Source organism: Theobroma cacao, chromosome 9 (genome assembly GCF_000208745.1).
Source record: "Theobroma cacao cultivar B97-61/B2 chromosome 9, Criollo_cocoa_genome_V2, whole genome shotgun sequence".
Taxonomy (NCBI): Eukaryota; Viridiplantae; Streptophyta; class Magnoliopsida; order Malvales; family Malvaceae; genus Theobroma; species Theobroma cacao.
This window is the reverse complement of record NC_030858.1, coordinates 18654123-18664412: the sequence shown is the minus strand read 5'-3', so window position 1 is coordinate 18664412 and position 10290 is coordinate 18654123. Positions and strand designations below refer to the sequence as shown.

Sequence of the window (10290 nt, the reverse complement as noted above, 5' to 3'; positions counted from 1 at the left end):
CTGGACTATAAAATATTAAATTTCATCCTACAATTCCTATTTGAACTAGTTCGAGGTTAAATCAATTTAAGTGTACCGTTAGGTACAATATCAGGTTTCGTCTATTCTTAGGTGCTTTTCTAGCGTAATAACATGCTACTCAATGCAAGTATGTCATGACATGTATTTATAGGGTCGGGTTTTACACACAGAGCTAGATGCCACACATGGAACACTAAAGTTCAATGTAGATGGATCTTCTTAAAGGAAACCTAATGACGCAAAATTGTTATTTGATTTGTATTTCACTTTGTTGTTGTGATGTATATGATTGGCAAATATATTGGAACGTACTAGTTGGGTTTAATCTTTGGGGCTGTGATTTAATTTTATGTACACCGCGCAACTTGTAAGTTTGGGTGATTTGGATGTTCCAGTGTTAATTTGTTTACGATACATGACTATTAGGCTATGCTTGTAAGCTTCATGGCATCTACAATGCATGTTTGGTTGGAGGAATGACTTCTATTCTTAAAAGAATTTTCTCCTTCGTTTGCTTGGTTTTTGGAGAATGAAATGACTATTCCTCAAAATCTTACAAATCTTACAATGGCTACTACCATCTCTCCCATGGTATTAGCTATTTCACATTCATGGAAATAGAGTTCAAAATGTTTTGGATTAAAATGTTCTTACTTTCAAAAATCACAAACGTAGATTTAGATTTATAAAATTAATATTTTAAATTAAAAATTATTAATATTTTAATTATAATAATATTTAAATCATAAATAAAATATGAATATTTTAAAAATATCAATGTTTTAAATTATTAAGCAAAAATATAAATTTAAAAATGAAAAATAAAAATTGAGAAAAAGTAAAAATTAAAACATTATACTAATACTTTAATCATAAGTTATCAAATTATTAAAATTTTAAAGTTTTAATGAAAATAAAACTTGATTAAAAAATTACTTAATTTAGTCTTGTTGTATAAATTTTACTAAATTATATAAAGAGTATTTTTTGTTTTGATGAAAATCAATTTTATTATAATAAAGAGTTTAAGTTTTTGATTATATATTATTAAGAATTAATATCTTAAATTTAAAAATAAATTAAAATTATTAATATTTAGAAAATAAAATAAAATAAAATAAACAAGTATATATTATAATAAAGGGTATTGTTATCTTTTATTCTCTTGTTTCTTTGTTATTCTAAAATTATTTTACCAACCAAACATTATAATAAGTTATAATAGTAATTCTTATTTTATTTTATTCCATCAACAAAACTACATAATAACATTTTCATTATATTTTTATCCTATTTTATTCTCATGGAGTACATATTCTATTCCATTTTATTTTATTTTGCAAACCAAGCATGTTCTATCGGCAATTGGTAGTTCTTGTGATGAAATGATTGGCATGCTTTTTTAAAAAAATATATATTTAACTAAATAATTGATTAATTGGTGTTATTATTAACATTATTAAATTATTATTTATAAATTTGAGGTTATAAACTATATAGAAAACCACAATATTTAAAAGCAAATTAGCGTAATATTAAATCAATTTAACTTTTGGCCATTAAGGCATTAATGTGGAGAGTTTTTGGTACACTTGAGTACTTGAGTATTCATTTTATTATATATATAATTATAAATATTATTTTTTTCAAAATTTAAAATTTTCATTAAAGAAAATAATTTATCATTTGTTCATTTATTTATTTTCAAAAAATTATTAATTATAAATTAGGTCTTTCTAATTATAAATTCAACTTTTTATAAGTTTTGGATCTAGTGGATCTTATGTTCGAATCGTTAAGATTTTAGATCATGTGAGATTTGAGTTATTTCAAATTCAAACTTTTTTAATTTGGTTTGATTCGAGTCACCTGGAGTTCAAGTTTTCTCGAAAATTTACTTTTTTTAATTCGAATCATTTTTCCAACGTAAATTGTTTAACTCTTTTAAGTATTCGAGTATTTAGTTCATTGATTGATGCGTTATCTTTCTACCTAAAGAGCAGAGTTTAAATATCTCATTTCTCAATTATAAACAAAAAAAAAAATCTTTTAACTCTTTTAATCAATTTAAGTAAAATATTATAAACTGATTGGAACAAATTTCCAGATTCTGTCACACAAGTAATCACATTTTGTTTGAATAATGAAATGACATAAATGCCCCTAAAAAATTGTCCTTGCAACGGTTTAACCGGAGCAAACAAAATAAACAAGGCTCCTAAATTTGGAACTCCCAACCGAAGATTCTAACAACGGCCCGACAAGTTTGGGATGGCTTTCTTTCTTAAGTCGTCTTAACAGCAGCAGGAATTTATTTTATTTATATTTGAAAGAGGAAAATAAATAAAAGAAACATTAATTATATACGTGAAAATTTAATAAGAAAATCAGTGTGTTCCTTAGTTTTTGTTGTTTTCTTATTTACAGAAAACGGATATCTGCCAAACTTATTACTGTCTCTTAATTAGCCAAAAGGAGGAGGATTGTGTCCATGAAAGATAAGGAGGCTTTGAGGCATTTAACTTATACATTGACAGAATAAAGTAGCAAAATTTTGTTGGGGTTAGTTAGTTTCCCGGGGAACAGTGACATATGTTTTATTTAAAGAAAACAAAGATTCAAGTGCGTGGCTGTCGATTCATCTCTCACCCACTTTCTCAACAAAACAAGAACACGAATTAGCAGTTAATCTCAGGGTTGGGTTGATTTGAGCTTTGTTGGTCTTGGGGGAGAGAGAGAGAGAGAGAGAGAGAAGAAAACAGGGGATCATGGCCAGAAGAAACAATGGAGAAAAGAGAGACGAGAGTGTGGCAGTGGCAATCGACAAGGACAAAAGCAGCCAATACGCTTTGAAATGGGTTGTTGATCATCTTATGTCCAGGGGTCAAACTATAACTCTTCTCCATGTTAAAACCAAACCTTCTTCCATTCCCACCCCAAGTACATGCATATCAATCTCTGTCTCTCTTGCACCATTAATGCATGTCATGTCTCATCGCCTTTTGTTTTGTTTCTCTTTTTCAACTCTACAATGTACCATCATTTGGTTTGGTTTCAAACCCAAATCTAAGTGCAGCTGAAGAGCTTCATTAATTTCTTTACCATAATCTAAATGCAGCTGGGAACCACGTGAACATTTCCAACGTCAACGACGATGTTGCAAAAGCGTATAAGCAACAACTCGACAACCAAGCCAAGGAGGTCTTTCTACCTTTCCGATGCTTCTGCTCCCGAAAGGATGTAGGTTCTTTTTCTTCTTTTATTCATTCATTTCATCACCTTGGCTTGCATTCATGTGATATATTGGTCCCTAATTCTCGATTTCATGGTATTTTTGCAACAGATAAAATGTAATGAAATCATCCTGGAGGATACCGACATCGCTAAGGCCTTGATTGATTTCGTCTTATCCTCATCAATCGAGACTTTAGTACTTGGCGCACCGTCAAAAAGCGGCTTTGTGAGGTAATTGCTCCCACCCGCATTCCTGTTTCTCCAGCCCATGAGCAGCAATTACACCTTCTGAACAACTCTCTGCAAATATATATAGATATATATATATATATATATATATATTCGACAGCTTTAGCATGCTTTCATTCCCTTTCTCTGCTTAACACCACAAATTTTAACTCCAAAGCTAATATAATATCTCTCATGCATCTGGAATTTAAATCTTGACAGAAGATTCAGGACAAGCGATGTACCAACTAATGTCTCAAAAGGGGCTCCCGATTACTGCACGGTATATGTGATTGGCAAAGGGAAGATCTCATCTGTGCGATCTGCTTCTGCTCCCCCTCCGACAAGACCACTCCCCCCACGTGCTCACTCGCAAACCCAACCTGCTAACGTTCTTGAACCCACGGATGCCCCTTCCGCGACCGCATATAACCCCAGATACAGAGGTTTGCCTCTATTTCTATCATTAAGCTGTATCCGCTTCATTAACGGCTATGCTCACAGGAATTCCTTAATTTGGTTCTGTCGCTGTAGGTGATAGGCCCCAACATCCACCCCGCAACATGCCTGAAGATATGGAAATCAGGTGAGTTACAAGATAAGATGATTACCATTTTAAAGAGAGGAATATCAAAAAATATGACATGACTAATATTTCATCCAATATACTGAGGCAATAAACAAGTCAAATAAACAATCCTTCAAGCCAGCATAGAGTTGGGGATACTCCAACACGACCTAACTAGCCTGCTTTACGTTGTTTCCTTTTGGTGCACATAATAAGTATTCATACCATTCAGATCCGGTTTGATTCAAATTTATTTTCTGTTCTGCAATTTATAATGGCTGGTTTATATGCCAAATCTACTACGTGTTAAACACAGGTATAATAACATCATAACCCTGGAACAGGTCACCATTCACAAGAGGTCATATCAAATATGAGCCCTCAATTCCTGACTCTGACATATCATTTGTAAGTAGTGGAAGGCCAAGTACAGATCGCATGTTCCCTTCGTTGTATGACAATCTGGAATATGGAACTCCTCGGCTTTCAGTCAGCTCTGATTATGACAACAGAAGCTTTGGGTCATCGTATTCAGGAAACAGGTCCATGGATTTCAGTTCTTCACAATACGAGCTCTCGTCAAGCTCACTGGAAAGTGGGAGGACATCATGGTCATCTCAGAATATGGTAAATATTTCTTTCATGGAAATGAGCATAATTAACAGTTACACTGAAAAGAAAACAGCAGTTCACAAGTAGCTCCTAAGCTGCATATCAATAGCTATATATGCAATTTGGTTTTGTATCTACTTGAGCAGATACAGGATAGAAAATCATGCTCAACTGTTCAGATGCCACAGGATGATGTGGAAGCTGAAATGAGAAGACTCAGACAAGAGCTCAAGCAGACAATGGATATGTACAGTGCAGCCTGCAAGGAAGCACTCACAGCAAAGCAGAGGGTACTATCTAAAAGCTGAAATTCTTTTTGAGCATAATCTGCAAATGAACTTTTGAATGTGGTATACAACCGAGTATTAAAATTTTAAACTTTGGTAAAAGTTCCATTAAATGTTGTATTGTTTTACCCTGTTAGAGTCATGCTATAACCCTCCCAAATAGGCTTGACTTGAGAGGCATCATATGGTGGTATACTTCTGCTAGGGAATGACAATGATTAGATGCTATAAGACACGAAGTAGAAAGAAAAAAATAAATTCATGGAATATGAAGAACGCCCTTGGCTACCTACCACAACCATAAAGAAAAAACAGATATAGAGAATATGTAGGGAATACATTCAAATGGAAACCAAAACACTGCTAGAGAACACTTATGCCCAATTTCTGCAATTCTCATTACAGGCAAAAGAACTTCATAGTTGGAAACTGCAAGAAGAACAAAAAATAGAAGAGGCACGACTATCTGAGGAAGCTGCATTGTCACTTGCAGAGAAGGAGAAAGCAAAATGTAAGGCAGCCATAGAGGCAGCCCAAGCAGCTCAACGGATTGCTGAACTAGAGGCGCATAAGAGAATAAATGCAGAAAAGAAAGCCAGCAAAGAAGCTGACGAGAGGAAAATGGCAAAAAAAAGTTTAGGACATGATCTCAGGTATAGGAGATATACAATTGAAGAGATTGAAGCAGCAACAGAGCATTTCTCGCCATCTCGCAAGATAGGAGAAGGAGGTTATGGGCCAGTTTACAAATGCAACCTGGACCATACGCCGGTTGCAATAAAAGTTCTACGTCCAGATGCAGCCCAAGGAGAATCACAGTTTCATCAAGAGGTGTGACAATTTTAAGCACAAATTAAGTTATAAGATCACATAAATGCATAAAATTATATATAACCAGCAAGCATCCCTATCCCTGCACATACACACACATGCATGCTTACTATGCACAGACATATCACGTGTGCACACGTATAAACATCAAATAAAATTTTAAACTACATTTCCAATACTCTCTTAAAATTAAATTTAGCAAGCAATGTCAGGAGGCCTTGTTGATGCATGACCTTACCATAAATATTTCACACAAATAACTCACAGAATGATAACAGCAAGAAATTCACGTAAGAAGCAGTTACTTCTGAAACATATATATACAGAAATGTACACTTTATGTATTGGTAACTCATGTAGGTTGAAGTGTTAAGCTGCATACGGCATCCAAACATGGTTCTCCTCCTTGGAGCCTGCCCAGAGTATGGCTGCCTAGTCTACGAATACATGGCTAATGGGAACTTAGAAGATCGCCTCTTTAGGCGCAATAACACTCCAGTGCTTCCCTGGCAAGTAAGATTCCGAATTGCTGCAGAGATTGCGACTGGTCTCCTTTTCCTCCACCAAACCAAACCAGAGCCACTTGTGCACCGTGACCTGAAACCTGCCAATATTTTGCTTGACCGCAACTATGTCAGCAAGATTAGCGATGTTGGCTTGGCTAGGCTTGTTCCTCCATCTGTTGCCAACTCTGTCACTCAGTATCATATGACATCAACAGCTGGAACATTCTGTTACATAGATCCAGAGTATCAACAAACTGGAATGCTAGGGACAAAATCTGATATTTACTCTCTCGGGATCTTGCTTCTACAAATAATAACTGCCAAGCCACCAATGGGTTTGACTCATCATGTTGAACATGCTATTGAGAACGGATCCTTTGCTGAGATACTAGACCCGGCTGTGCTTGACTGGCCAGTGGAAGAGGCCTTGATCTTTGCCAAGCTAGCCCTTAAATGTTCAGAGCTGAGGCGAAAAGACAGACCAGATCTGGGACAGGTCGTGTTGCCTGAGCTTAACAGATTGAGAGCTCTTGGTGAGGAAAACATGCCTTTTATTACGCCTGGCGGCAGTGCAGGGCCCTCACCAAATCACAGCCAAGCTTCCACCTCCTCAAATCAGGTAGGCCCATAAATGGATGAAAGTCAACCATTTTATTTAACAAAACAAATATATATTTAATTGTGAAAGATAAATATTAGGAGGGAGCTGTTTCTTTGTACTCAAATTACCAAAAATTGAAATATATGCATATCAGGATTTTAGTTTTGTAAGCACACTACTTAACCAATTTCAGCCCTACCAAGTCGTACAATCTGTGAAACCTATAACTTGGTTCGCTTCTGTTTGTAACTCAGGATTTTCTTAGTGACCCTCAGTCCCTCCAATCTGGATACGATAGCTCAAGGAGCCGCTCAAACACATCATCTTTCATTGGGAGACGATAAAGTGAGCATGGAAAACTTTCCTTTTCTTTTCTTTCCTCTGTTTTTGTGCAATTTTTAAAGCTTTTCCCCTTGATACTTATTCTTTGCTCTCTTTTTTGTAGCTGCGAAGACCGGTCTTATGGAACTAGCCAAACCAGTGCCAGAATTCAACACAGGGAGCCCAAGTTTGTAATAAAAATAGAAGTTCAGAATTCCAAGCATCCGAGTTCAACTAATATTCAATTTCCCATTCATTTGTTTCCCCAGACAAACATAATTAAGAATGTGACTGTACAACTCCTATAAGCATCTTGAGTAGGAAGTGGTGCTTCAATAGCCACGAAGCCACCGAACGAAGAGGTCAAGGATTTAACCCTACAAACCTGATACTCCTGTAACTTTTAGCCTGAAATATCAAGGAAGCTCAAAATGGTTGAAGTTCAACATAAGAATCATATGTTAGGAATGTCTTTGAAATTTAGCACAGCTCTAAAAGAGGTTTTGATAATCTTACCATCCAGATGTCTCAAGGATCAAAGGTCCTGCTCTTTCCATTCTTGCAATTTGCAAGCCTCCCCAAAATAACGTTACTGGTCATGCCAAACGCCTGTCATGCTTTCCCTATGATTGATTGCATATCCCCCACATTTCTCTTTCTTAACACCCTGGCCATATCGACAAAGTACTCATCCTCCTTGCTAGCCCATTTCTTCATACCATAACTTTCACAAGCTCAACTCATTTTCAAAGTGATTCATGCTACCAACACGCATAACATACTCTTTAGTCTCTACTATATCTGCCAAAGGTAGAGAACATGCAATAAAACAAAAAAGATTAACAAAATGGCTCAGATAACTAACAAGAGATTTTTATTCTAAAATTAGAAGCTTAAACATTTTCATCTATCAAGAAACACAATTTCATGAAGTGGTATGTTTCAGATAACAGGCACAAAATGACCATACTATAATGGACATCATCAAGGTATTAACATAGGAGTAATGGAATAATGTCCATTATCTTCTACTTCTCACCTTCATGTGATAGTGTATATTCAAAACAATTAAACACTAACAAGGATTGAACAACTTTAGCTAAAGATCTATGATGCGGAAGCAACAATAAGAGACAAAAAAAAAAACATTGTTGTGATTAAGCTATTCGCAGACTTAGAATTTTTTAGTTTCCTAGCTAAGTTATTTTAGTAGTTATAGCAGACCTGGATGAGCCAGACTATGGTAGTGTTCGTATTTTGTTTTATTTGAAACAGGTTTAGGGTACTTATATTTAATAGGAATCCATCTAGTAAAGACAGTTTAGTGGAAACAACAACAGTGCTAAGGACATACCATGCTGCAAATAGAGTAGGAACCAAGTTTTTCTTTAATTTAACGGAAGGTATTCAGGACCATCTGGCTTAGCTCATCTCATAAGAGGCGTTGAGGACTTGGAGAGACACCTTAGGTTCAAACCATAGTGCAGTCTATAATTATTTAGTAATTCCAAAAGATCTGGTTCCTTCGTAATTGTTTTTTGAGATAAACTGCAATTAGCTGCCTGTAAGTCCATTTCTTCTTTTGTCTCTTGAACTCCAAAAACGCCTCTGCGCTTGAGTGGAAGTCCCCTTTACCCAAAGCCTCAAACACAAGTGGATCTGTCAATACCAGTGGAGAATCATCGGCATTCATATGGTTCAAAGCAAAGTCCAAATTTCTTGCAAGTCTTCTGTCCAAGTATGCATCTACAACACAACCATAAGTTACCAAATCAGAAACAACACTTTCATGTTTCATGTGTTCAAGGCTAAGATGGAGATCCCAGAACATAGACATTCTCGAGAAGGCCCAAGCTCTTATATTAAATGTAGTCAGATCGGGACGGAAACCAGAATCCATCATTTTCAGAAACAGTCTCTGCATGGTTTTCATTTTGAAATTAGCAGCATAAGATAATAGCAAGAGATTCCATAAGAGATTGCCCAGGTTTCTCCTCCCCAGACCCAAATCATTCAAAAATTCACCTAACCTGTAGAATTTTCCCTCCTTTATGTAGGCAGAGGACATTGCTCGAATTCCTTCCTCCTCTATGAGATGTCTAGACCTTTTAAGGCGAGCATAAGCAATCTCCATCTCAGACAAGGAACCAAAAATGCTATAATATCTAACAAAAGCATTTCCAGTGGCGGAATCTACAGGTAAACCTCTCGAAACCATCTCCTTCAATGTATTCTCCATTAAATCAAGCCGCCCATGCTTTCCAAAGCAAGAGATAGCCACTGGGTACACCTCAGGTAACAAGTTAACTCTGAGCAGAATTACCCGATCCAGAATTTTGTGTACCTTGTGAAAATGCCCCATCTTTCCGTAAGCATCCATGAACTTTGAAACAACTTGAATAGAAGGCGTAAAAGAAGTAGTATTTAGCATTTCCTCCCATATCGCCTGAGCTTGAGGGAACAGGCCATTGTCTGCATACCAAAGCATGATTTCAGAGAGGGTAGAATTGTTGGGAATCAAACCTTGAAGCAAGAGGTGATGAACAACGTGAGGCTGAGGCATCTTTTTGCTTGCTAAGGTTTGAAGCAGTGAATCAAAATCTACAAAATTGTCCCTCCCAACCCCAAGGATACTTCCGTCCCGCTTCCACAGCCGGATTATCTGCTGCAAGAGAAATCCCAAAAGAAATAGAAAAAATCAGTTGAAATGGAAGTTAAAAAGCACAGTAATTCTTGAGAATGAACGCAATACCCTGCGTGCTAGAGGTAGATTATTGTTGGAGGTGGGCGCAGAAGAAGAAAGGCTAGATTTGGCAGAGGTACGACGGAAGAGAGGCAGAGGAGGTGTTGTCGTGACCAACCACTGAGTTTCCATTTCAAAATGGTAAGAATATCTTTGAAAAATAAAATTATAAATTTGTTACGAATACATATACGAATTTTCATTATATTATGACTCAATAAGTGCAGATTAAGTCAAACAATTTAAAAAGTAAGATAAAAAAATATAATATAATTTAAACTCTTAAATAAAATTAGATTAAGATTATTATTCAAAGAGTTGTTAGCTTATAAATAGAC

The 10290-nt window shown here is 35.8% G+C and overlaps 2 protein-coding genes across 7 annotated transcripts; one reads left to right on the top strand and one right to left on the bottom strand.

Annotated features, from left to right (window-relative positions):
* LOC18589502 (U-box domain-containing protein 35) lies at positions 2603 to 7427 on the top strand. 5 transcript variants are annotated; one of them, XM_018127908.1, is made up of 11 exons: positions 2603 to 2961; positions 3140 to 3261; positions 3365 to 3486; positions 3709 to 3929; positions 4018 to 4069; positions 4396 to 4678; positions 4810 to 4953; positions 5356 to 5781; positions 6142 to 6906; positions 7143 to 7233; positions 7334 to 7427. In XM_018127908.1, the coding sequence occupies exons 1-10, from the start codon at positions 2790 to 2792 to the stop codon at positions 7230 to 7232; spliced, it is 2397 nt and encodes a 798-aa protein (XP_017983397.1). In that variant the 5' UTR covers positions 2603 to 2789; the 3' UTR covers position 7233; positions 7334 to 7427. The 5 variants fall into 5 exon arrangements, with proteins under 5 accessions (XP_017983397.1, XP_017983400.1, XP_017983399.1 ...); XM_018127911.1 differs by having other exon boundaries at positions 3706 to 3929; positions 4852 to 4953; XM_018127910.1 differs by having other exon boundaries at positions 3706 to 3929; positions 4843 to 4953.
* Positions 7211 to 10088, bottom strand: LOC18589501 (pentatricopeptide repeat-containing protein At3g42630). Of its 2 annotated transcripts, none has more exons than XM_007014498.2 (4): positions 9962 to 10088; positions 8564 to 9874; positions 7726 to 8010; positions 7211 to 7617 (listed from the first exon to the last, which is right to left on the bottom strand). In XM_007014498.2, exons 1-2 carry the CDS (start codon positions 10082 to 10084, stop codon positions 8708 to 8710), a joined length of 1290 nt encoding a protein of 429 aa, XP_007014560.2. In that variant the 5' UTR covers positions 10085 to 10088; the 3' UTR covers positions 7211 to 7617; positions 7726 to 8010; positions 8564 to 8707. The 2 variants fall into 2 exon arrangements, with proteins under 2 accessions (XP_007014560.2, XP_017983401.1); XM_018127912.1 differs by having other exon boundaries at positions 8564 to 9871.

What these genes read in the sequence shown, in the direction of transcription:
- LOC18589502 (XM_018127906.1), top strand. Translation starts at nt 2,790, where the DNA reads ATGGCCAGAAGAAACAATGGAGAAAAGAGAGACGAGAGTGTGGCAGTG. An exon ending in CCTGAAGATATGGAAATCAG is followed by an intron (nt 4,070 to 4,395) that starts GTGAGTTACAAG and finishes ACCCTGGAACAG; the next exon opens with GTCACCATTCACAAGAGGTC. An exon ending in AATCACAGTTTCATCAAGAG is followed by an intron (nt 5,782 to 6,141) that starts GTGTGACAATTT and finishes TAACTCATGTAG; the next exon opens with GTTGAAGTGTTAAGCTGCAT.
- LOC18589501 (XM_007014498.2), bottom strand. Translation starts at nt 10,084, where the DNA reads ATGGAAACTCAGTGGTTGGTCACGACAACACCTCCTCTGCCTCTCTTC. An exon ending in ATCTACCTCTAGCACGCAGG is followed by an intron (nt 9,875 to 9,961) that starts GTATTGCGTTCA and finishes TTTCTCTTGCAG; the next exon opens with CAGATAATCCGGCTGTGGAA.